This window comes from Trachypithecus francoisi, unplaced genomic scaffold (genome assembly GCF_009764315.1).
Source record: "Trachypithecus francoisi isolate TF-2019V2 unplaced genomic scaffold, Tfra_2.0 Lachesis_group20, whole genome shotgun sequence".
NCBI lineage: Eukaryota > Metazoa > Chordata > Mammalia > Primates > Cercopithecidae > Trachypithecus > Trachypithecus francoisi.
Genome location: NW_022681466.1, coordinates 6,954,658 through 6,978,594, shown reverse-complemented (window position 1 = coordinate 6,978,594; position 23,937 = coordinate 6,954,658). Strand labels below are relative to the sequence as shown.

The 23,937-nt window shown below is 60.7% G+C and overlaps 2 protein-coding genes across 12 annotated transcripts in view; one reads left to right on the top strand and one right to left on the bottom strand.

Moving 5' to 3' along the window:
• The window catches only part of RECQL5 (RecQ like helicase 5), a 41,112-nt gene extending 34,290 nt beyond the window's left edge, over positions 1–6,822 (top strand). Inside the window, exons 9-20 of one of the 3 annotated variants that reach the window (XM_033182198.1) lie at positions 2,287–2,505; positions 2,707–2,806; positions 2,944–2,980; positions 3,114–3,172; positions 3,259–3,332; positions 3,673–3,766; positions 4,108–4,242; positions 4,475–5,016; positions 5,188–5,278; positions 5,494–5,718; positions 5,955–6,024; positions 6,122–6,822. In XM_033182198.1, coding sequence (XP_033038089.1) covers positions 2,287–2,505; positions 2,707–2,806; positions 2,944–2,980; positions 3,114–3,172; positions 3,259–3,332; positions 3,673–3,766; positions 4,108–4,242; positions 4,475–5,016; positions 5,188–5,278; positions 5,494–5,718; positions 5,955–6,024; positions 6,122–6,222 — 1,747 coding nt within the window. In that variant the 3' untranslated portion in view covers positions 6,223–6,822. Of the gene's footprint in view, positions 1–2,286; positions 2,506–2,706; positions 2,807–2,943; positions 2,981–3,066; positions 3,173–3,258; positions 3,333–3,672; positions 3,767–4,107; positions 4,243–4,474; positions 5,017–5,124; positions 5,279–5,493; positions 5,719–5,954; positions 6,025–6,121 lie in introns of those variants that run through there. The other 2 variants (XM_033182197.1, XR_004430449.1) reach the window with 2 other exon arrangements.
• The window catches only part of MYO15B (myosin XVB), a 38,630-nt gene continuing 21,510 nt past the window's right edge, over positions 6,818–23,937 (bottom strand). For 6 of the 9 annotated variants that reach the window (XM_033182189.1, XM_033182192.1, XM_033182194.1 and 3 more), the window contains 43 exons: positions 23,611–23,704; positions 22,915–22,974; positions 22,233–22,290; positions 21,875–22,005; positions 20,818–20,913; positions 20,502–20,737; positions 20,240–20,418; positions 19,934–20,006; positions 19,388–19,549; positions 19,065–19,165; positions 18,899–18,975; positions 18,706–18,787; positions 18,410–18,508; positions 18,153–18,250; positions 17,870–18,061; positions 17,608–17,686; positions 17,304–17,444; positions 16,963–17,224; positions 16,787–16,874; positions 16,444–16,663; positions 15,767–15,879; positions 15,504–15,563; positions 14,466–14,541; positions 14,208–14,326; positions 13,881–13,999; positions 13,660–13,801; positions 13,321–13,432; positions 13,043–13,212; positions 12,488–12,639; positions 12,256–12,319; positions 12,095–12,164; positions 11,586–11,662; positions 9,828–9,901; positions 9,621–9,736; positions 9,416–9,510; positions 9,223–9,300; positions 9,031–9,127; positions 8,755–8,900; positions 8,434–8,549; positions 8,006–8,139; positions 7,689–7,822; positions 7,438–7,578; positions 6,818–7,259 (listed from right to left, as the gene is read on the bottom strand). In XM_033182189.1, the coding sequence (XP_033038080.1) occupies positions 7,182–7,259; positions 7,438–7,578; positions 7,689–7,822; positions 8,006–8,139; positions 8,434–8,549; positions 8,755–8,900; positions 9,031–9,127; positions 9,223–9,300; positions 9,416–9,510; positions 9,621–9,736; positions 9,828–9,901; positions 11,586–11,662; positions 12,095–12,164; positions 12,256–12,319; positions 12,488–12,639; positions 13,043–13,212; positions 13,321–13,432; positions 13,660–13,801; positions 13,881–13,999; positions 14,208–14,326; positions 14,466–14,541; positions 15,504–15,563; positions 15,767–15,879; positions 16,444–16,663; positions 16,787–16,874; positions 16,963–17,224; positions 17,304–17,444; positions 17,608–17,686; positions 17,870–18,061; positions 18,153–18,250; positions 18,410–18,508; positions 18,706–18,787; positions 18,899–18,975; positions 19,065–19,165; positions 19,388–19,549; positions 19,934–20,006; positions 20,240–20,418; positions 20,502–20,737; positions 20,818–20,913; positions 21,875–22,005; positions 22,233–22,290; positions 22,915–22,974; positions 23,611–23,704 (5,011 nt within the window). In that variant the 3' untranslated portion in view covers positions 6,818–7,181. Of the gene's footprint in view, positions 7,260–7,437; positions 7,579–7,688; positions 7,823–8,005; positions 8,140–8,433; positions 8,550–8,754; positions 8,901–9,030; positions 9,128–9,222; positions 9,301–9,415; positions 9,511–9,620; positions 9,737–9,827; positions 9,902–11,585; positions 11,700–11,733; positions 11,836–12,094; positions 12,165–12,255; positions 12,320–12,487; positions 12,640–13,042; positions 13,213–13,320; positions 13,433–13,659; positions 13,802–13,880; positions 14,000–14,207; positions 14,327–14,465; positions 14,542–15,503; positions 15,564–15,766; positions 15,880–16,443; positions 16,664–16,786; positions 16,875–16,962; positions 17,225–17,303; positions 17,445–17,607; positions 17,687–17,869; positions 18,062–18,152; positions 18,251–18,409; positions 18,509–18,705; positions 18,788–18,898; positions 18,976–19,064; positions 19,166–19,387; positions 19,550–19,933; positions 20,007–20,239; positions 20,419–20,501; positions 20,738–20,817; positions 20,914–21,874; positions 22,006–22,232; positions 22,291–22,914; positions 22,975–23,610; positions 23,705–23,937 lie in introns of those variants that run through there. The other 3 variants (XM_033182190.1, XR_004430448.1, XR_004430447.1) reach the window with 3 other exon arrangements.

Sequence of the window (23,937 nt, the reverse complement as noted above, 5' to 3'; positions counted from 1 at the left end):
TCCCTCTGGCCTCTCAGGAACAAGAGTAAACAGTGGGGAGCTGGTGCCCTCCCAAGCCGAGCAGGAGGCTTTGCAGCGTCTGAAGGCATCTTGGGGGAGAATTTGGAATCCTGAGTGACCCGGGAGTGGCCTGCGCGCCCGGCAAGGCACCTCATGTTCCTCGTGAGGTGAGGGCCTTCTGCCGGGGCTGTGACCGCACTCCTGGCCCAGCTGTCAGGGCAGGGCTCCAGAGTCCAGGGGCCGGGCCCTGTGACATTTGCCTGGTTGTGCCACCCAGCAGGCCAGGCTGTGTGGAGAGAAACTGACCCCAGCCCCGCTGTCAATGGAGTTCTTTGAGTCCGAGCACAAAACCCCAGTGAGTCAGGGCTTGGGGAGGGCAGGGGGAGGAAGCCAGCCATGTGGTCACACCACTTGGATGCCAGAGCCTCCCAGAAGGCTGGACAGGCGGCCGCTGTGCAGACTCACGGACTCCTGGGGGTGGACCGTTTGTCGCATTTACTCTTTGGGCAGAGCAGGGGCAGGAGCACCCTCTGGTGGCCGCCTCGGCTGTCCCAGCCCAGGTCAGGCTTCAGAGCTGCGTTCACTCAGCTAAAGGAAAGTCAGCCAGGCCCTGCTTCCTTAGGGGGGTGTTACAATCAGCCTTGGATCTTTGAGCCTGCACCTTGGGGTCGCAGCCCCTCAAAGGGCTTCTTGCAGCCCCAGCAGTGCTCACACTGGGAGGAGTTCTAGTTACAGCAGTTAACACCAGCTATTCTCGTCCCTGGGATGTGGCACCCCAGATAGTCCTGCCTCTGTTCCAGCATCTCCTCTTGGGCTTTCCTACCCTGTGCCACGTTCCTGGGGGCAGGAGTGGCTGTTTGTAAGGAGCCTGAGAGAGCTATGGCCCCTCTTGCAGCCTCTGCACCTGCCCCAAGGGTCGACAGCCACCCCCATGCATAGGGAACAGAGATGCGACAGAGCCTCGTGGGCCAGCCAGAGGCTGCTCCCTGCTCCCAGCATGGGCAGAGGCCACTCACCCCAGGAGGGCTGCAGCAGGGTTGAGACAGAGGAAGACGAGAGGAGGACTCCAGGCAAGGCTGCGTCCCCCTGGCTAAAGGCCCCACCTGGGACACCCTCAGAGATTGATGATGGGACATATTACTACACAGTCATGCCTGCCGTAGCAATGCAAATAAGTTTTGAGAAATTTAACTTGTCATTGCACAGTCATATAGTATACTTAAAGAAATCAAATGGCAATTCCAGGGAAGAGAAGGAAAAAAAATATTAAGTGGCATAGCCTCCTACACACCCAGGCCATGTGGGACAGCTTGTTGCTCCTAGACCACAAACCTGTACATCATGTTACTGTCCCAAGTACCATATGCAGTTGTAACACGGTGGTATTCACATATCTAAGCACACATAAGCATAGAAAAGGTACAGTAGAAATACAGTGTTAGAATCAGGGGACCACCGTTGGCTATGCAGTCATTCCATGGGGTGTGACCACACTGCAATGCACTTCAGACATCTCAGCCATCTTCACTCAGTCCGTGAGGTCGGTGCCTTGCTGCACCATCTTTTTTTTTTTTTTCTTGAGATAGAGTCTCGCTCTGTCGCCCAGGCTGGAGTGCAGTGGCTGGATCTCAGCTCACTGCAAGCTCCGCCTCCCGGGTTCATGCCATTCTCCTGTCTCAGCCTCCCGAGTATCTGGGACTACAGGCGCCTGCCACCTCGCCTGGCTAGTTTTTTGTATTTTTTAGTAGAGACGGGGTTTCACCGGGTTAGCCAGGATGGTCTCGATCTCCTGACCTCGTGATCCGCCCGTCTCGGCCTCCCAAAGTGCTGGGATTACAGGCTTGAGCCACCGCGCCCGGCCTGCACCATCTTACTGGTGGGAATGCATGGGCTTTAGGAGGTAAAGTGTGTCACCCAAAAGACAGCCTTCATGGCAGAGCCAGCATCTGCACCCAGAGTCTGAACTCTGTGCAGTACATCCCATTGCCAGAGGACAGAGGGAAGGAGCAGAGGAGTAACTGGACAGAGTGGGGTTCATACCCTGCTTCCCGGGAGACCCCATGTGTTGCGTGACCTTGGGAAAGTTTGTTCACCTCATTGTCCTCATCTGTGTAGTGGGCAGAGCCAAACGATGCCCGGTGCGGCTTGGATGAGATGAGGGGTGTGGGGCTCCTGGCATGGTGCCAGACACGGCATGCTCGCTCGGCCAGCGATTAGGGCTCGGGTGAACAGACGCCAGCCGGCTGGGCTCTCCGCCCCTCACCTCTGCGGTGCTTCCTGCTCCAGGTGCCGCCATGCTGCCATTGCCAAGTACTTCGGGGATGCGCCGCCTGCCTGCACCAAAGGCTGCGACCACTGCCAGAACCCCATGGCCGTGCGGAGGCAGCTGGAGGCCTTGGAGCGCAGCAGCAGTTGGAGCAAGACCTGCATCGGGCCCTCCCAGGGGAATGGCTTTGACCCCGAGCTGTATGAGGGAGGCCGCAAGGGCTACGGGGGCTTCAGCAGGTAAGGGGCCAAGAAGCCAGGGACTCTGACCCACTGGAATCGTCCGGCATTCCCTTGGCGCTAAGCCCAGACCAGAGGTGCTACGATGCTGCAATCCCCCCTTGAGCTGGTAGGACATCAGGGACATTGCCGTCCTAGCAGCAGCACACATGGGGAGGGCAGAGTCCAGGCCAGGCCCACTCATGCCTAGTCTGTCCCTAGGTATGACGAAGGTTCTGGAGGCAGCGGGGATGAAGGCAGAGATGAGGCCCACAAGCGGGAGTGGAACCTCTTCTATCAGAAGCAGATGCAGCTGCGCAAGGTGAGGGGCGGTGCTCGGTGGCTTGTGCGGGGCCCCTGGTGGCCCCCTGCTCGCACCTCAGCCCCTTCTCTGGTGCTGGATGAGACTGTCCAGTGGCAGGGCAGGACGCCTCATGGACCCTTCATGTTGTCCTCCAGGGCAAAGACCCCAAGATAGAAGAATTTGTACCCCCAGGTCAGTACAAAAATGTTCCTAGAGGCTTGTGGGCTCTTCCCGGGGCATGGAGGGAGGATTCTCATCTGGGGCGTGGGGGACCTCAGAGCGCAGAAGGTGGAATGAAAGGACCAAGGACCTTCCCCGCCAACAGATGAGAACTGTCCCCTGAAAGAGGCTTGTAGCAGGAGGATCCCCAGGCTGACTGTGAAGGTAAGAGACGGGCAGCTCCTCAGACACCCCCTAGGGCCCTCCCCCAGCCTCGAGGCCGTGTGACCAATCTTACTCCCCTGTGCCAGGCACGGGAACACTGCCTGGGGCTTCTGGAGGAGGCGCTGAGCAGTAACCGCCAGTCCACACGCACCACTGATGAGTGAGTTCCACAGTCACTGGGCAGAGGAGCCCTCCAAGCTCTCATTCCCTTGGAGACTGCAGGACCCTATCAACCCTGGCCTCTTTGGGCCACCTCTCCCCAGATTGTACCTCTCCTACTCCAGGGGACTGCCCCTAAACCCCACCAGAGCCAGGCATGGCTGCAACTTAGGTGCTGCCAGCAGCTGCTGAGGGACAGTAAACCACAGGGTGCCCAGAGAGTCCTAGTCAGAATCCCTGTGCCCAAGGCCTACCCCACCAGGCCTCAAGTCCCACAGGAGCTTAGCAGGGAGAAGCCCAGGCCCACCTGATACCTTGTGCCTGTTACCTTGCACCCACAGAGCTGACCTCCGGGCCAAGGCCGTGGAGCTGGAACATGAGACATTCCGGAATGCTAAGGTGGCCAACCTGTACAAGGCCAGCGTGCTGAAGAAGGTGAGCCTGGTGCAGGCGGACCAAGGGTCGTTGCAGGGGCCTCTCCATGCTCTGAGGCAGAAGCTGTCTGCCAGCTCTCCGGGCACGGGCACCCCAGAACCCACCCTCCCCAGCCTACCCCAGAGACAGCTTATGGGGGTAGAGCTCCATTCTCCATTAGCCGGAGGTGTTTTTAGCCAACCCTGTGAGGATGGGAGGCCTAAAACTTGCCCAGTGGTTAGTTGTCCGCAGCCACTGGCCACAGAAACCCACTTCTAGTGCCTAGTGGAAAAGGAGGGCTGGGTGGGGCATGTCAGGAGGAGCTGGCGGGTGCCACAGCCTCCCTGCCCATCCCTCTCCAGGTGGCCGATATCCACAGAGCCTCCAAGGATGGGCAGCCCTATGACGTGGGAGGCAGTGCCAAGAGCTGCAGTGCCCAAGCTGAGCCCTCCGAGCCCAATGAGTATGACATCCCACCGGCCTCCCATGTGTACTCGGTGAGCTGTGGCCCAGTGGCCTCCAGACCTGTGACCAGGAAAGGCTCCACTTCCCCTCTGCCCTCAGGGGTGCACCTCTTGCCATGGCCTGGCTCCCCAGCAGGGTCCTGCCTGCCTCTTCCCTCCCACACTCCCGAGAGCCCTGGCCCAATGTGAGCGACTGGTCCAGCCAGTGGAGCCCTTGAGGAGGCCTGGTGGGCTGAATCTCCTCTCCTCCTGCTCACATTTACAGCTCAAACCCAAGCGGGTGGGAGCTGGTTTCCCCAAAGGCTCCCGCCCGTTCCAGACGGCCACGGAACTGATGGAGACGACTCGGATCAGGGAGCAAGCCCGCCAGCCCAAGCGGGGAGGCGAGCACGAGCCCCTGAGCCGGCCCTGTGGCCTTTTGGATGAGGACAGGAGTGAGCCCCTCCCTGGGCCCAGAGGGGAGGTCCCCGGAGGCAGTGCTCACTGTGGGGGGCCCTCCCCTGAGAAGAAGGCAAAAAGTTCCTCTGGGGGCAGTTCCCTTGCCAAGGGCCGGGCTAGCAAGAAACAGCAGCTCCTAGCCGCAGCGGCCCACAAGGATTCTCAGAGCATCGCCCGCTTCTTCTGCCGAAGGGTGGAAAGCCCAGTTCCGCTGGCATCAGCCCCAGAGGCAGAAGGTGCCTGCCCCTCCTGTGAGGGGGTTCAGGGACCGCTGATGGCCCCAGAGAAATACACAGGGGAGGAAGATGGAGCCGGGGGACGTTTGCCTGCCCCTCCCCAGACTGAAGAGTGCCTCAGGGAGAGGCCAAGGTAAGGGTAGAGGTAGTCATAGAACCTTCTGGAATCCACATGGCAGCATCCCCTTTGCTCACTGGGCGTCTGAAGCTCAGAGCTCACCCCTAAGATGGGCTCTCCTAGGCCTCCTAGGATGAGGGAGCCGCTAGGACCCAGAGCTGTGATGTCTGCTCTTCCCTCCACCAGCACCTGCCTGCCCAGAGATCAGGGCACCCCTGAAGTCCAGCCCACCCCTGCAAAGGACACATGGAAGGGCAAGCGGCCTCCATCCCAGCAGGTGCCGGCAGGAATGAGGCCGTTGGAAAGGAGAGGAGGGCTGTGGGCGAGGCTAGGAGCTGTTGTGCCTTGGTCAAGGGGTCAGGGAAAATCAGCGCTGCTCTCCACACCCAGCGGCAGATGGGCTGGGCTGGTGTGGGGGCCTAGTCTTTGGAGGAGGGGAGCAGGTCAGTGGAAGGGAACTCAGGAATGACCCTCTGCTGTGGCCCTTCTCAGGAGAACCCAGAGAGCCAGCCTCAGAAGAGATTGCGCTCCTCAGCCAAGCCCTCCGTCTTAGCCGAGGTCAAGGGCAGCGTCTCGGCCAGCGATCAGGGCACCTTGAATCCCATAGCTCAAGACCCCTGTCAGCTCTCAGCTCCTGGCATCTCCTTGAAGGAGGCTGCAAATGTTGTGGTCAAGTGCTTGACCCCTTTCTACAAGGAGGGCAAGTTTGCTTCCAAGGTAGGGGGAGTGGGTGGGCTCTGCCTTCTCCCAGGCCTGGGGTATGTGGGTGTAGTGGGGACGGGAGGCAGGGAGTGTGAGCCCCAGAACACGGTGGGCCAGAGAAGGCTGGGCCAGGGCCAGTCCCGCGCCCGTCCTCCCCGGGGCCTGCCTTGCCGTCGGGTCGTGGCTGTGGGTCGCTCTGGGGGTCAGGGCAGGGTCCTGCTCTCTGCTTCTCTTCTCCCTCTCCCTTCCAGGAGTTGTTTAAAGGCTTTGCCCGCCACCTCTCACACTTGCTGACTCAGAAGACCTCTCCTGGAAGGAGCGGTGAGCGCTGGCATTGCCGGGGCCAGGAGGTACTCGGGAGGGTGGTCTACAGGGAGGAGGCTGACACTCACCTCATGCCCCCACCCTGAATCTGTAGTGGAAGAAGAGGCCCAGAACCTCATCAGGCACTTCTTCCATGGCCGGGCTCGGTGTGAGAGTGAAACTGACTGGCACAGCCTGTGTGACCCCCAGAGATGACCAAGTGGTGGCTGGGCAAGGCCCGCGTCCTCCACCAGATTCTAGCATGGGCCAGCCTGGGCCTCGCCTGCTGATGCCAGTGCCATCGCCTTTTCTCAGTCCTCCCTTCCAACCATACTTGGCTTTGGGGATGACCCCAGACACCCCCTGAATCCAGGTCAGAGGTCAGCCCACCTTTCTTTCTGCTTGCAAAGCCTATAGACCCTCCTCAGAGCCTCCCTGCCTCTCCTGGCCCTCATGGCTGGGTTTTCTAGGACACATGTCCGGGACAAGGTGGAGAATGGTGGAGCTGCTGCCAGAAGGCGGCGAAGGAAGAGTGGCCCCTCCCCGAGTTTTAAGTCAGGACAAGGCCCACCTGTCCAAGGTATTGGGACCTATTCAGGGGAATCTCAGGTCCTCCACCCACTCCCCATCCATTACGATGCCAGCTTCCAGCCTTGCCCAGGTCAGAGCTGTGCAAGGAGAGCTCTGCACAGCTCTCCTTGCAGCCAGGCCCCGTTTCTGCTCAGCTCCTGCTCAGGAAGGCCAGGCCTGACGAGGTGTTTGGGAGAGGAATAAAGTCGTGTGGTGGCGCATGCACTCGTGCACACAGCCCTTTTCTCCAGGGAGTTTTATTTCCTCAGCAGCTGTTTCTCCCATGCCTGGGATTGTGCTAATGTGGGGCCTGGGCGGAGCCTGGGGCCGGTGGGCATCTCCCTCAGACTGGGCAACCTCAGATTCCCCAGGCGAGTTCCTGCAGCCCTCTTTGGGCCCAGGCCATCCTGGAGGGGGTCTGGCTGTTTTCTTTGCCTGTTGGTGACATGATAGCAGCCCCTGCCTCATGGCCTGCATGTGGGCCGGCTGTGCTGTGCTGTGGCAGGTTCTGGAACAGTGATCTGATAGCATCCAAGGCAGACCATCTGGGTGAGACTTGGGCCAGGGGAGGCCTCACCCTCGTCTCTCCCTGGCCTACACTCCTCTCAGTTGACGCTGGGCCACTCAGTGCAAGAGGCACTGCTGTCTATCAGGAAGACAGTGGTGTATAGCAGCTCCTGGGCCTGCCCAGAGAAAGGCCTGTGACAAGAGGGCTCCCCAACCAGCCCCTCGCCTCTGCCCCAGCCCACAGCACTCCGGAGCAGTGGGCATCGGCCTGGGCCTGGGCTCCTACTGCATGCCATGCCGGGGCGAGGCCCTCACATCCACCTTCCCAAGGTGGCCAGAGGCCTGGCCGCTCACCTGTGGCAGCTCAAACCAGATGGTCTGGGGGTTGTCAGCTGAGCCATAGTTGACTTCCAGGCCAGGGGGCCCCTTCTCCTCCAGTGGGCTTAGCAGGTGGAGCCGCTGCAGGCTCCTCAGGGCAATGCGACAGTACAGATTCTGGGGGCAGCAGAGAGCAGGGCTGGTCTCCTCTCCAGGGAGGGGTCACTGTGGGTGATGGAATGGCCCAAGGGTCCCTAGGCCAGAGCTGGGACAAGAGCGCTGCCCACCTGGGAGCTGGGATCCATGAGGATGAGATGCTGGCGACTGAGCCCCAGGAGAGCGGGTCCCGACAGGGCCTGCATGCTCACTCTCAGCACTATGTAGACGGTATAGCCGAAGAGGGGCAGCTGGCTCACGGCCTCTGCAGGTGGAGAGGGCGCAGGCAGGAATTCTGACTGCTAGGGCCCTGGAACCTGCGCTGCTTGGCCCCTCAGGTCAGCTGAGAGGGACAGGGCAGGTGCAGACCCCTCCTCGCCCCTCTACCTGCATTCCTTCCCTCTTGGCCTCCAGCCCCCACCCCAGCGGTCCCTAGCCCCAGACCCACCAATGAAGCTGATCTGTGCTTCCTGGGGGCTGTGTCCTCCCAGCTGTCTCAGCTCCTGATCCATCAGGTTCTTGATGGAGGCCGTGTTCACCTGCCGTTGCAGCTGCTGTGGCACATAAGCTAGCAGGTCCTGCCTAGGATGCGGGGCCAGGGTCAGTTTGGCCCCTGACCACCTGGTACAGGGCTGGGCATACAGCATGTGCCAAATAACTGAAACAGTGCCTATTGTGGGCAAGACTAGGGATCCATACACATAAATGAGGTGAGGGCCCTGAACCAGAGGAGCTCCCGGTGGGGTGGAGAGGACAGATGTCCACCAGGCCCCGCTGCTCTGGGCCAGTCCAGTTAGGGCCAGGAAGGGTACCAGTCAAATGGCCTTGACCTTGGAGAAGGGGAGGGGCTTAGGGGCGGGAGGTGCCCCCACTCACTCTGAGGGAGTGTTCCTGTTGGCCTTGCTGAGGTGCTGCAGGGCGGCCAGCCTGGCGAGCTGCGTGTCCGCCTTGGCGCTGACCGGCAGCTTCCCCTGGAGGTAGTCCCGCAGCACCTGTGTGGGGAGCATGGTGAGGAGGGCAGTGGTGGCCCAAAGCCCCCATCAGTTGGTGGCTCTAGGGGCTCAAGCCTAGTTTTGCCACCGTCACCCCCCAGCCACCACAGACCCACACCCTTGTGGGGAGGGGGGCTTGGAAGTCGCCCAGGCAGGAAGCCGCGCCCTCAAACTGCAGCAGCGGCTCGGAGGCAGGCAGGCTGACCTGGCTGTAGTGGGTGCTGATGTAGGTGGAGTTATCGAAGTGCAGTGGTGTCTCCCAGCCGAGCCGCCGGCTGTGCAGGCTCACGTCCTGGGCCACTGCCACACTGTTGAGGTATTCAGCAGGCCGCAGGGGCCGCACCAGCTTGCCTGCATGGAGAGCCTAGGTCCACCACGGCTCAGACCACGCACACCCCACCCTGCCACCCCAGCAGAAACCAAACCACCTCACCCCGGGCGGAGGAGTGGCCCCACAGTGAGGCTCCGTCCCCAAGCTCACCCTTCTCTTTGATGAGGAAGAGGGCGAATTCCTGCACTTCCTGAGGCTCTGTGATGCCCATTTGCTGGCATAGCTCCTCCTGCACGTCTGCTGCCACCTGGGCATGTGGACAGGCTGTGATGAGGGGGAGGGACGCTGGGGGGCCCAGAACTGATGCCCAAGGCCGCCTCCCTCGGTGGCTCCCAAGCTCACCGTGAAAGTATGGATATTCGTCCTGTAATCCACACCCCCTGGCAGGTGAATAAGAAGCTGGCGAGTGGCTTGTCCTTTCTGCCAAGGCAGGTTGCAGGGTCAGTCGGCCAGTGGTCAGTTGGCCAGTGGTCTCCTGTGGGGGACACCCCCCACCCCAGGGTGTCCCACAATGCCCATCCGCCACCCCCAGTACCAGGAAAGCCTTCATTTCACCCGGTGGGGGCATCCGCCGGCGCCCCCCATATTTGACTGTGCGCTGGAGGTGCTCCTGGCTGCTCCGGGCCAGCTCTGCAGAGGAGCCAGGCTGGGGTTATGAGGTGGCCAGGCCTCCCCAAGCCCTCCAAGTTCCCAGTCCTAGAAACCCCTGCCCCTCCTCCATCTCCCCCTCCCATGGGCACCTTGGCTGGGGCCTGAATCCTGCAGGAACTTGGTCAGGTAGGGCATCAGCCTGGTCGACGGAGAGAAGCAGCCTGTGAGAAGGCTGAGGAAACTCCAGCCTCGAGCGCAGTGTTCCCTGCAGGGCAGAGAGCTCGGGCTTCAGGCTGGCCAGGCCACGGTGCCCAGCTGCCCCCAGAAGCCTCTCCACCCCACCGGTCCCCACTCACGGCCGGGGGTGTCCTGTGACCTGCTTGATAACCTGGCAGTAAATCTCATCCCTCAGCTTCTCCTCCTGGCACAGCTGTGGGGATAGGAAGGGCAGGTGGGGTGAGGGATGGGAGCGGTGAGCCTGGGGTCTGAAGCCCTGGAGAAATCCTGCTAGGCCATGGGCGGGGGCTGGGTCAAGATGTCTCCCTCAGCTTAAGAGCATCACTGCACTGGCTACTCAGTCACTTTCTTTGCTGCTTCCCTGTCTCCCTCTGTCACGCAGGCTGGAATGCGATGGCGTGATCTCGGCTCACTGCAATCTGTTTCCCAGGTTCAAGCAATTCCCCTGCCTCAGTCTCCTGAGTACTATAGGCGCGCGCCACCACACCTGGCTAATTTTTGTATTTTTAGCAGAGGTGGGGTTTCACTATGTTGGCCAGGTTTAATCTCTGACCTCAGATGATCCGCCCGCCTTGGCCTCCAAAGTGCTGGGGTTACAGGTGTGAGCCTTCGTGCCCGGCCTTTTCATTTATTTATTTTATTTTTTGAGACAGTCTTGCTCTGTCGCCCAGGCTGGAGTGCAGTGGTGCCATCTCGGCTCACTGCAACCTCCACCCTCCTGGGTTCAAGCAATTCTCCTGCCTCAACCTTCTGAGTATTACAAGAGTGCTCCACCACGCCCAGCTAATTTTTGTGTTTTTGGTAGAGACGGGGTTTCACCATGTTGGCCAGGTTGATCTAGAACTACCTCAGGTGATCCACCCACCTTGGCCTCCCAGAGTGCTGGGATTACAGGCGTGAGCCACATGTCCAGCCCCTGCTTCTCTGATCTCTTAGTCATCTCTGCTGGCTTCACCTTAATTCCTTGACCTCTGAGCAGTGCCGTGCCCTTGAACCTCTCTCTGTCTGCCCTTCTCCTGTGGCCTCAGCTGCTCCCATCTGATGAGGTGCCTGCCTCCAGCCTTCTCTCTTGAACCCCGGACTCCTCCACTGGGAAGTCTGGGATTTCAGACTTCACGTGTTCAAAACAGATTCCTCCACCAGCCAAGACCTGCTCCTTGAAGACAGTAGTTGTCCTCCTTCCCGTAGCCCACATGCGATTGATCAGCACATTCTGCTGGGTCTGAATCTTCTGCTTCTCCCTTGCTGTCAGCACCATCCCTCACCTGGGACCACTGTGATAACTTCCTTTTGCTTTTAAACTTAGACCCCCAGAATCTCAAACAACAGCCGAGTGACCCTGTGAAATGTAAGCCGAGTCTCTCTCCAGAATCCTCTTGGTGGTTTCCCATCTTTCCAAAAATCAGAAGCCAATGATGGCTACAAGGCCTGTGGTGGCCTGGACCCACCGTCTGCTCCCTGTCCTCATCCTTTGTTCTCTGTGCTGCTCACTAGGCTCAGCCACACTGGCCTTGCTGGTGCGTGATGATGCCGAGGCTTCCCACCACATCTGAACTGTTGCCTGCCCTTCTGTGTCACCCCGTGCTCACTCCTTCCCTCCCTGTAGGAGGGCTCCTGCCACAAAGCCTTCTCCACTCCAGCAGCCCCTTCCCTGCATTCTTACTCTCCAGTGACCTGTCACTCCCAGACACATAAGTTATCGTAAGCACTGCAGAGACTTAGCCTGCTGGCTTCACAGCCACGCCCCCTGCACGCAGTGGGTGCTCAGTAAATACTTTGGAATGATTTGAAGGACAGTGACCAAGAGAAGGGGATCTCCTTCAGGCCCAGACAGGAAGACAGGCACAGGTGCTGGGGGTCACACAGCCCAGGCTTACCTTTAGCAGTTCATAGAGCAGATCCATCTCATTCTTGCCCCGGGGCTTGGACTGGTCCCCCATAAACCGCATCAGGGCTGCAAGCAGGATAAGAAGCAGGGCACAGAGCTGGGGCTGTGCTGGGGCTGGCCCCAGCTCATGCTGTTGCTGTGCAGGGCCTTCACCTGCCATCTGATGCCTCACTCTCAAAATGCATGGATGCCAGCCAGGGCAGCTGGTTGCAGCTCGACTCATGGGGAAACTGAGGCTCCTGGGTACCCAAGGCCCCAAGCAGCACATAGCATCCTCTGGACCATGGACTGCCTTCCAACCCCAGACTCCACACGACCCACAACCCTTGGGTGGGAGTAGTAGGTGGTGAGGGCCCTGGAGTCCAGGAACCACCAGTGAGCTTCCCGGAGTTGGCAGACTGGGATGGAGCCAGGCAGAGCTCAAGGAGATAAAGGGACCAGACACCCAGGTCCATGGCACTGCAGACATGGGGACCCAGGATGCCCATGGCCACTCACCCAGGAAGCTGGCCACAGCCAGCTTGTTCACGTCATCACTGAGGCTGAGGAGCGACTCCTGAATGGGAGCCTGTGGCCAAAGAGAGGAGGCCATGGGTGTGGGGGATGCGGGGGTCAGAGGGCAGATCCACGGGCCAGATCCCTCCTTGCCTCTCCCCCACCTTGGTGTACTGCACCAGGCTGTCTGTGTCCTTCCCTGTGGCAACTCCATCTGTCTGGCCCAGCCTGTGGGGGGCAGGGGGAGACAGCCCAGCTTGTTTGGCTCTCCTGCCCTCATCCCAGCCAGCCAGGTAGGGAGAGTGCTAAGAGCACAGCCCAGTGGTTCAGAGCAGGGCGCTCCCTCTTGGGAAGACTGAGGGTAGACAGCCACAGGGGTCTGCCCAGCGCACTCACAAGGCCTGAGACTTCCGGAAGTAACGCAGGGCAAATTCCCGCATGGTGTAGTTGTGGGAGTCGGTGGACAGAGAGGCATAGGACGCAGAAGAGGGCAGGCTGGTGGCCTCTGAGTCGTCACTGTGTGCCTGGCTCCAAGGGTGGGCAGGGCGCTGGGAGCACAAGAAACCTGGTGCCACCTGAGTGTCCAGTGCCCTGTCCCAGGGGTCCTGCCCCAGCCCCATCCCTCCTCAGCCAGACACCAAAGGAGCAAGACCAGAAGCCAGGAAAGTGAAGAGCTGTTTATTAAGCATCTGCTAGGGCAGCATTGAACTAAGTGCCACACGGGACCCAAGAGCAGCGCCAAGCCCAGCCCTGCCCTGCCCTGCCTGTAAGGAGTGCACAGTTTTGCTGGAGAGACAAGGCGAGCCATCAGGAGGGGGCAGAGGGGCAGCCACAGGAGACGGACAGCAGGGTGGTCCCACTGCATGGCAGCCTCGGGGGCGGTCAAACCCCTTTTCTTCCTCAGTCTCAGGCAGGCCTTGCCTGTGATTCTCCTTCTGCTATCTTCCTCACCTCTGAGGCCCTGTCCCACCGAGCCAGCCCTGGTTCCCCATTGGACAGCTGACCCTTGTGCCAGCCACTCCTCTGCTCCTTGGAGAAGGAAAAGTCGGGAGCGGCAGCTGGCTGCACTATGTCGGCAGGAAAGAGTCCGGAACGGCCCCCAGCAGAGCCAAACTGCCAGCCTGGAAGGCACCCAGAGATGTGGCTCACCCACCGGACCCTCCGCCCCAGGCAGCCTCTGCCAAGTGGATGCCCTCCCTGTGTGAGCCCCTGCCGGCCTCTGGCGATACCTGGCTCCAGGTTGGCCACCGGCAGCAGCTTGATGAGGTCCCCACGGTGGAAGCTGAGGAGGCTGCAGTTGTCAGTGATGTAGCTGCGCAGGGCGATGACATAGCCAGAGTCCTGCGGACAAGTGGGTGAGGGCCTGGAGCAGGGAGCCTGCCTGCGCCTCCCTGTCCTGCCTTCCCACCTGCTCCCCCTGCTGGCCTCCCCCTCCACCTACCACCCCAGACTTCCAGGGATTTAGCCCAAACTCCCAGCCCCTGCCCCCACAGGGAAGACGGACATGAGGAGATGCAGCATTGGCGAGGGCTGCCTGCCCGGCCTCCCAACCTGCACCCCACACTTGCCTTCTTAAGCTCACTGAGGAACAGTTTAACCAGCGCCTCGATGGCCCTTGCCCGGGCTGTGTGCAACACCAGCTGCTCGCTCTTCAGTGACAGCTGCAGGGTGGAGCTGCCCCGGCACTCCACACCCAGCACCTCCGCGAAGCTGCGCAGGAGTCGGGCATGAGCTGGGGTCACCTTGCCACCTGCCCCTACCTCTAGCCCAGGGTCCTGGGCCAGCGCACCTGTATGAGCAGAGAATCTTCAGCTGGTCGGGGTGGAGGCTGGAGGCTTGGGTTACCTTGAGCAGTCGCAGCCCGCGGTGGGACACGGCTAGCAGCTGCATGTCGCTGCCACTCTCACCCTATAGGAAGGTGGTGGGTCTCAGGCAGGCTCCTGGGTCCTGCTACTGCCCCAGATGCCCTGGAGCTGCCCAGGGCCGGTGGCTGGGCTTTGTGCTTCCCCAGGCGCCTGCCCCCCAGCTCTCCTGCTTGTGGAGGGTCTGTGCCCATGCACCCCAGGATCCAGGCTGGGGGCCTGGCATCCCAACTCCCTATCCCAGCACCACTGACCGAGACAGGAAAGAAGCGGGAGAAGTAATTGGCCCAGTTGTCCCGAGCAGCCACCACGATGCGCTTCTTGATGCCGTCTTCAGTGGTGGTGAGAGAATCCAGGTCCACCTCCAAGTCTCCTGTGGGCAGGAGGGACCCGGGCTGTCCTCTGCTCACACAGAGGGGGCTCTAGAGTTTGCTGCCATGCTGCTCCCTCCTTCAGGGCAGGCGCAGCCCCCAGCACTGAAGCTCCCAACTCCACGGTCCCTGGACCCATACCCAGCAGGTCTTTCATTTTCCGCCGCTCATCCTGGGAAATCCGGATACAGGACTCGGAGAAGGTGTCCCGCAGGATCTGGGGGCAGAGCTAGGTAGTCACCACTGGGTCCTGAGACAGAGCCCACCCCCAGAGCAGCCATCAACATGCATAAAGGAAAAGCTGGGGAGGCCGATGGAGGGCGCCCTGGCCCCCGCGGCCTGTATGCTAAGCAGAAGGCCTAGGTGGGGCAGGGAGGGACGGAGGGCTTGGGCCACCTCCATTCACACGTCTCACATGTCCCCTCCCCTGCAACTGCCAGCCCTCCCTTTTTACCCACTGCCCAGAGACCCCATGGTAACTGCCCCTGGGTCAGCCCAGGTGTATGATTGTTCGGAGCAGGGAGCGGCTGCTACTGCAGAATTTGGGGGAACAGAGGTTCACTTCTGGGAGCGTTCAGAGGTGGCAAAGTCACAACCATTTATTAAGTACCTACTGTGTGCTAGAGCCTGTGTTGTGCACTGTACACACTTTGCTTTTAATCTTTATCTATAAAACTATGTGAATAATGGTCCCTACTTGTTGTTGTTGTTGTTGTTGTTGAGACACAGTCTCGCTCTGTCACCCAGGCTGGAGTGCAGTGGCACAATCTCGGTTCACTACAACCTCTGTCTCCCGGGTTCAAGCAATTCTGCCTCAGCCTCCCAAGTAGCTGGGATTACAGGTGTGCACCATCATGCCTAATTTTTATATTTTTAGTAGAGACGGAGTTTCACCATGTTGGCCAGGCTGGTACCGAACTCCTGACCTCGTGATCCACCTGCCTTGGCCTCCCAAAGTGCTGGGATTACAGGCGTGAGCACCGCGCCTGGCCATGGTCCCTACTTCTTAGGGATGTTGTGAAGATTCAATGAAGGCAGGGCTGGGCACACAGAAGTGCCCCCGAGTGCTGGCTGCCAACATGCCCTACATGGTGTTAACCTGGCCCAGCCATTAGACAAAGAGCACCAGGGACGCTGTCTCTGCAGATGTCTCAGGCTGGCAGGTGGGCCAGCTCTCACCTGCTCACAGAGCAGCCGCAGGTAGTAGGGATGGCTCAAGTTCTCCCGTGGGTAGAACACCTGGAGGAGGGCACAGAACGGCAAAGATTGGTGGGTCTGGTGCCTCTGCCTAGCCAGCCTCTGCCCTCCCAGGCCTGGAAAATCAGCCTTGAGATGGTGGGCTGTGGGGAGGGGATGCTGGGGTCCCACACTGGGACACACAAAGCCTGCCACCTCCCTGCCAGCCCAAAGAGGCCAGGCCAAGGCCCCACCCTCATGCCCACCTCCTTGCGTAGGAACAACTTCCAGGGCTTGCCAGTGTAGGAGAAGCACACGCTGCCAGAAGGTGCGAGTAGCTGGGTGGAAACCCCCTGGTCCTCCATGGGCTGTGTCAAGCCTGGCAGAGAAGAAGGGGTGAGGAGCCTCAGCGAGGGGCTTCAGAGCCAGAGTGATGGGGGCACGAGAGGGAAGACCTTTGTCCCCAAGAACCCGCCAAGGGCCCGGCTCTCTCAGCCTCCAGCTGCCTTACTCCTTCCACGGCACCATCTCCTGCCTCCATTTCTGGCCCTAAACTTTCCCTGGAGTCCCTGAGACTCGTGGGCCCTCTATGACCACGTCAGCCAGGCCACTAACTTCCTCACAGAGCTGTCGGGTATGTGTCAGGGGTAACACCCTGTGTGTGATGCCACTGACTCCTCCACAGAGCTGTCAGGTATGTGTCAAGGACAACACCCTGTGTGTGACAACCTCTCAATGACAGCCCCAAAGATGCCCAGGCCCTGCCCTGGGTGGGAACACGGAAGCTGGGACTCCTCAGCTACATATGGCTCCAAAGTCCAGAAGCCCGAACAGCTGGCCTCAGCCACACCAAAATGCCTTCAGCCCTGGGCACCGAGAGTCTGTGCGAACCCTGCCTCTGCCCCAGTGAAGCCCACGGCGCAGGGGAAGTGTGGCTCCTTACAACGACGCTCAGCTGACAGGGTCCCTGGGTCCTCGGGCAGAGGCAGTGGTGGCGCTGGTGGAGGTGGGGGTGTCTGGGCAGTGGGCAGCTTCTGGCCAAACAGGTCCAGAAGGGGCCCCTGCTTTTCCTTGATGGAGCTAGAGAGCCCAAGCTGTAGTGGGGCCTTGGGTCGAGGAGCCACAGCTGGCGGGGGGCCCTTTCCTGGGCTGGGGAACAGCATCTGGGGGGATATAGAGAAAGCACACGGGCTGATTCACAGCACTAGGCCAAGTTCACCCCAGAGAGCCTTGGGCGCCCCAGTGCAGCAGCGCACACTCTCGGGCGGACGGGCTGGGGTGCTCACCGGCGGGGACGAGTGGGCGCCGTTGATACCCAGCTTGGCCAGAGCCTCGTCCTTGGGGCTGATTTTCTTCAGGAAAGCTTTGGGAGGCCTCGTGGGAGAAGCGAGAGGTCACTAAGTTCATAGGGTGATTCCCCGAGGAGCAGGACAGCCCTGGCCACCTCCCCCTGGGAGCCCACCTGGATGGCTGCACAGGCACAGGCACGGGGCCTGGGCGGCTCTGGTACATGCGGATGATGTTGGCAATTTCCCTGCTGGGTTGTGGCCGCTTGGACTTGGGGTCTGAGCTGCGCACCACGATCCCCCTGCCTTGGGCTGGCCCTTGGCCACAGCCCTTGGCCGCTGTCTCCTTGACTGGCTCAGCCTCAGCCTCTTTTGCAGCTTTGGCCCCACCTTGCTTCAATGACTTCTTCATGATGGGGGGAGGAGGAGGGGACGGCACTGACCAAGAAAACAGGAAAGACCGTTAAACACTGTGCACAGCCACAGGAGCCCCAGGCCCTGCCCAGCTCCCCACAACCTGCTCTTGTTTCCACTTCTTGCTCCTCCTGCTCCTCCTCCTCCTCCTCCTGCTCCTCCTCCTCCTCCTCCTGCGCCTCCCCCTGGGGGATCTGGACCTTGGCGGGAGGCTTCACTGTCCTCACTGTGATCTGCGGCTGTCCTGCAAGTGTCCAGATGGCCTTCCAAGTTACCACACTAGCCCAGCTGGGCTCCTGGATGGGCCGCACCAACTCCGGGGAGCAGAGCACACCTCACCCTCCCTGGCCCAGGCTAGGGGCACTGGCCGTGTTTCTACAGGGGCCTGCCGCCCCAAGTGCCCTCACCCATCTTCTGGAAATAGTTCCGTTTCTGCTGGAAGCTCTTGGGCCGACAGGGCCTGTCTTCAGCCTCCTCGGAGGTCTCCTGGCAGGAGCAGAAGTGAGCGGCAGCTCAGCCAGCCTGGGTGCCACACTCGCCACACCCCTCGGGTCTCCAGTCCTGGGCCAGCAGCCTCTTCCCTGCGCTTGCCTACTCACCCTGCCCATGTCCCCTGCCCCTGCAGCCCCCACCCCACACCCCTTCCTGAGGACACGGTCACCTCCTCACCCTCAGGCAGCCACCCTCTGATTCCAGGTCATGCTGTGGCTTCTCCAGGGGTGTGGGGGGCTTCCTGGGCTTGGAGGTGATGGCTGAGGGTGAGGCCTGGGACGCAGCCTCCGAGGCCCGAGCCTGCTGCTGCCGCTGCTGTGTCTGCTGCTCCAGGGACAGGGTCATGGCCTGAGCTGTCATCTGCTGGGCCTGAAGCAGGAGGAGCAGCTGGTTCAGACCCTCATCCCCGAACCATAGACCTCCCTCCACCAGGTAGCCCCAGGGCCCGGCCAGCGCTCACCAGGATCAGTGCCTGCTGGTTGATGAAGGTCTGCTGCTGGATGGCCAGCTGCCCTGAGTCTAGGCTGGGAAGCGGCAGCTGTGGCGGCACCACCATGGCTGTGAGGGCGGCAGGTGGCCAGAGCGGTGGGCACCATGGCCAAAAGCTCTCCTCCCACTGTGCACTCACAACTCCTAGCAGGACCCTCCCTCCTCCAGTCCCAGAGCTGGTGACTGCTCTCCTGAGAAGGGACTGTGGTGCCCCCAGCCCAGCCTTACCTGGCATGGCAGGGACCGTGCCCATTGCTGGCATCATGGGCATGGGTGCAGGGACCATGCCTGGCTGGTATCCAGGCATCTGAATCATTCCTGGGTACACTGAGGGAACACGCCCACCCCGTCAGTCCCTGCCTGGACCCACATGCCACCTCCCTCCAGCCCCAGGCACAGAGAAGAGCATCAGGCACCAGGGAGCTGGCCAGGGCACCGATCGCCACTGCCAGAGAGGTCCCAGGCCATGCCTGCCATGCTGCCGGGCCCGGAGGCCCTGGGTGAGGAAGCAGCTCCTCACTCACCCATGGGGTAGCCCTGCTGCGGGGGCCCGATGGCGCCCCCTCCCTTCATGCGGCTGCTCAGAGCCCAGCTTTGTTCCAGATCCTGAAGGGACAATGGTCACAGGTCAGAGCAAGAGCCCTGAGAAAAATGGAAGGGGCAGCAGAGACCCCGGGGGGTTGGGGCAGGGGTATGCAGGGGCTGTACTGGACTCACACTGAGGCCAGAGGACATCACTGGCTGGAAGATCTGGTCCAGGAAGCCGTCCAGGCTCCCTGGTCTCTGGACCTCCCCTGTAGGGCAGGGAGAGGGTTGGTGCCATGGCCCGGGGCGTGGGGCTTCCCATGCTCTGACAACCTCCATGTGCCCATGCCAGCCTTACCTGTGTGGTCCCTACTGGGCAGCGTTGGAGCTGGACCTGGAGGGGGTCCTGGGGGCAGTGAGGGGGCCTGGATGCTAGGAGCAGGGGGAATGGCCTCGGCTCTGCAGGAAACAGGATCTAGTTAAGGGGATGGCCAAAGCTGAGGGTCACCCAGGCTGGGGCAAGAGGTAGAAGCGGCTGTGGGGGTCGCCCCAGGGTTGGGAGGAGGCTGGGTGGGAGGGCTGGGCCTGTGGCAGCTCCTATAAACCCCTGGGTGTGGCAGGGTGGCTGTGGGGTTCCCCAGCAGGAGCAGGCCAGGGAGAGGGGTGCTGGGTGGCACCTACGAGCCAAGAGGAGTGATGGGGTAGCTGTGGGGAGCAGCTGGGTCCCCCAGGTCCTCAGTCTGGCTGATCAGGTCCAGCACAAAGTCGCAGCCAGCCAAGTCCTGCCATGTGTCCCTGGAATGCAGTGACACGGACCAGCCCCGGGGAGGCACCTCCAGGCCTCTGGGTGGGAGAGGAGCAGTCAGTGAGGCAGGCAGCCATCCAGAAGGGGCAAGGACCACAAGGCGGAGGACTGGGGAAGGGAGGGTGGCCCTGGAACCACCTGGTCTGGGACCCAGGTTGTCTTGGCAGCAGGGACTACTCCTCACCTCGCGGCCCTCCATTTCCACAAGGGCTTCAGTGTGGGCATTTATTTTCTGACCTACTGAGTTAGAATCTGGGCCGTGGGAGCTCCCATGCCCCTCATTTCTAATCTGCTCCTAGCTCCCCATCGCCATCTGCAGTCTGGCCCCTGCCCACCCCGGGGCACCTCCCCTCCCTGCCCCCCGAGACTGGGGGCACAATGATCACTTTGGCCACACTGTCCCCCATCCCCGGTCGCCATACCTGCTCTGCAGGATCCACCCAGCCAGCTGCTCCCCGGTGGTCCAGGACTCCACCTCGGCTGAGTAGCACTCCTCTATAAGGGCGCGGGGGTCGGGGGCAAGAGTGAGGGACAGCAGGGTCCACCCTGACAGGAAGGGGCTGCTGTCCCCATGAGGGTTTCAAAAGCAGGACAGAGGGGAGAGAGAACAGGGTCACTGAGGACAGGGCAGCAGGAAGACTGGGGCAGGAAGGGGTTCCAGGGAGGGCAAAGGGGTAGGGCTGGCCCCACTTCAGGCCTGGGAGGCGTCAGCCAGAGGCAGCCCTCACCGCTGAAGGTGAACACGTCCAGCGCCATGCGGCCCCGCCGCCATCCGGCCATCCACTCCAGCTGGGTTGGAGGGTGGGCCCGAGTGTTCCCTGGGGCCAACTGCGACTGCTCCAAGGCCCCCAGCAGCTTGTGCTGGCACAGTGCTGCCATGCCCCTGGGGGCCTGGTCAGACACGAACCTGCAGGGCAGGCACAGGCTGCAGTGGAGGCAGGGTGATCCAGCGACCCCACCTGCCAGGTCCCCACCTTCCAGGCCCCTTACTTGAGCAGCGGCTTCTGCAGGACAGGCAGTGGGGGAAAGGCGCTGAGCAGAACAGCCATGAGGACCCAGCCCCGCTGGCTCTGCTGTTCGTCTGGGTTCTGCCATAGCTGGGCCACCAGCTGGCTGAAGAGCTCATTCCGCAGCCCTGGCCGGCACTGCCCCTGCCGCACCAGGTATGTGCCCATGGTCTGCCTCTGCCAGGACTCCAGGGATCCGTCCCCCAGGAGCCGCAGCATCTGCCGACACAGCTGGGTAAGGACAAGACGTGCAGGGCTCCCAGGCGCCCATCCTGTCCCTTCTCCAATGTGTCACTCACCACTTTGTTGATGTCCAGGGCATGCTGAGGGTTCTCTCCGTCCAGCTGGGTTAGGGGCTTCGCCAGTGGCTGCCCTGGCCTGGGCAGGGATGGCTCCTGCAAGGAAGGAGGGCTAGTCCACGCCTACCAGCTGTCAGACAGACCCAGGGGAGCCCCACCGGAGCAGGCACTTCGGGAGAGGCAGAGGGCTGGACAGAAATGCATCTTAATGCTGGTTGTTTTTTTTTTCTTTTGAGGCAAGAGTCTTGCTCTGTCACCCAGGCTGGAGTGCAGTGGCACAATCTCAGCTCACTGCAGCCTCCACCTCCCAGGTTGAAGTGATTCTCCTGTCTCAGCCTCCTGAGTAACTGGGATTACAGGCACCTGCTATCATGCAGCTCCCTGCAGCCTCCACCTCCCAGGTTCAAGTGATTCTCCTGTCTCAGCCTCCTGAGTAACTGGGATTACAGGCACCTGCCATCATGCAGCTCACTGCAGCCTCCACCTCCCAGGTTCAAGTGATTCTCCTGTCTCAGCCTCCTGAGTAACTGGGATTACAGGCACCTGCCATCATGCCCAGCTAATTTTTGTACTTTTAGTAGAGACTGGGTTTCACCATGTTGGCCAGGCTGGTCTCAAACTCCTGACCTCAGGTGATCCACCCACCTCGGCCTCCCAAAGTGCTGGGATTACAAGCATGAGCCACAATGCCCGGACTGTATGTGCAGTTTTGAATCCTGCATTTGTATTTACTGCTGAAGTCTGGACAGGTTCCCTTGTCAATAAACATTATTTAAGGTCATGACTTCAAAAGCAGGGCACTACTGCAGGTACAACAAAGGTGTGGCATTGTGGATCTAAATAACTTCTCCCATCCAATAACACTGATAACACTCTATGGTGAGACATTTACATTCAACGGTTATTTTCAGAGCAATTCAGCGCTATTCACAGCCCTAAAGGCTGGGGATGGAGGAGGGAAATAGCTGAAAGTGGGGGAAAAAACGCAGCTTCTGCCAGGCAGGTGCTAACTCAGAACGGTGAGGCCAGTGGGAAGAGCTTAGGCCTGGGCGCCCACCTGAAAGCCGATGGAGACGAAGCTGGAGAAAGGGAATCGGTCAATGTCTGGTGGAAGAGTCAGGCTGGGCCGGGCAGGAACCTCAGGGGGCAGGCACTCTGTGATGCTCCCAGCCAGGGCATCCTGACGGCCTGGGAACAAGCACCGGGAGGCAGCCCAGGAACACCCAGGTGTGGTACCTGGCCCTGGGACCACCTCCACCCCTCCCCACGAGCCATCAGCCCCTGTCCACAGGGACCCGAGCAGTGAGCTCAGGGGAGCCTGGAGCATCAGAAGGAGGAACCACAAGGGACAGACACATCCCACAGTAAAGGGACTGGAGAGGGGGTCCTAACAAGAGGACACCAACAAGACTCACCTTCCACCGTCTTCAGCATGACGGCCAGCTCAGCCGGAATCTCCAAGCGCCCCAGCTCCTGGCACAGGGGGCCCATTTACCCAGGATCCACAGGAGGGGCCTAGGGACCAGTGTCCATCCCCATGCCCTCACCCCCAAGATTATAAACATCCCCTCCAGAGACCAAGTTTTTTTTTTTTTTTTTTTGAGACAGGGTCTCACTCTGTCACCCAGGCTAGAGTGCAGTGGTGCGATCATGGCCCAGTGCAGCCTTGACTTCCAAGGCTCAAGCTCAAGCGACCCTCCCACCTCAACCTCTTGAGTAGCTGAGACTACAGGTATGTGCTACTGTGTCCAGCTAACTTGTATTGTTTTTGTAGAGATGTTACCCAGGCTGGTCTCAAATTCCTGGGCTCAAGCAATCCTTTCACCTCGGCCTCAAAGTGCTGGGATTACGGGTATGAGCCACCACGCCCAGGCAAAGACCAAGGATTCTGACCCTGGACACTCAAACAAACAGAGCCCCAAGGACCCTCTGAGGGAAACCAAGAGCCAAGGGCACCCCGGTCCTCTTCTCAGGAGGTGCAGTGTATGGCCCTGAGGGACGGGACCCCATAGTAGCACCCTGGCAGCCCTCTCAGCCGTCCCAGTCTCAGCAGGTTCATAGTCCCATGTAGAACCCCCCACCTTCCAGGCCACCTACCATGCTTGGCACTCTCTCCACGGCCCTTTCGCTGCTGTGCCAGCCCTGCCAGTGCCCAAGCTGTTGGAGGAGAAGTGGAAAGAGCTGATGCCTCCCATGTGAGTCACCTGGGGGCACCTTCCCAGCTCTGAAGTTCCGCTGTCCCCTCCTGCCCCGGGAGGTTCTCAGCAAAGGAGCGAGAACAGATCAGGAGGGGTCACCCCTGGCCCTCCAGGGCCCTCACCAGCCTTAGCGCTGTGGGCGTCCGTGCCCATCTGCCAGGGTACCGGGAAGAGGGCAGGAAGAAGGGAAGAAATGGTCCCAGGGGACAAAGTCCAGCCAGGGAGGGGTCAGAGAGGGGGTAGCACATGGGCATTGACCTTTGAGCTGCTTTATAGACCTTAGATCAGAGTTATCAGGCAAAAGAGGGGAGCGGAAGGGGCCCAGGGGAAGCCTGGAGGGGATGGGAGCCCTAGGCAAGAGGGAAGAGCCAGGCCCTGGGGAGAGTGGGCAGGAATGGAAGAAGACAGCACCTTCCAAAGGCCCCAGCCTACCCCGGCCGGAGGGAAAAGGGATGAGTTCAAGGAGCACTGTGTCCAAAGCCACAGTCCTTGAGATGCTGGGCTGAGAGGGTCGATGCTGCTGGGATTTGGCCAGTGCGGCCAGCTCAGGCAGCCTGGCTTCTACCCTGAGCTGCCCCCCGCCAAGCCCCTGTACCTGCAGTCTCTGCCGCCTCCGGAGCAGGGGCTGGGCCACCAGCAAGACGGTGTTCAGCTGTCCCAGAGCTGCCCGCCGCCGGAGGCACCGCTTCCTGGAGGCCGGGAGAGGGCGGGGGCGAAATGAAGAGTCTAAACTTATGCTTCCTGCCTGGCACTGGAATCCCCTAAGCCTGGACATTCATGTAAAAACTGACTTTGGACCAGAGAAACCCTGGGTGCTTCACAGAAACAACAGGAAAAGAATAGGATACTTCAAAAGAAGAGCAAGGGCCGGGTGCAGTGGCTCATGCCTGTAATCGCAGCACTTTGGGAGGCCGAGGCGAGT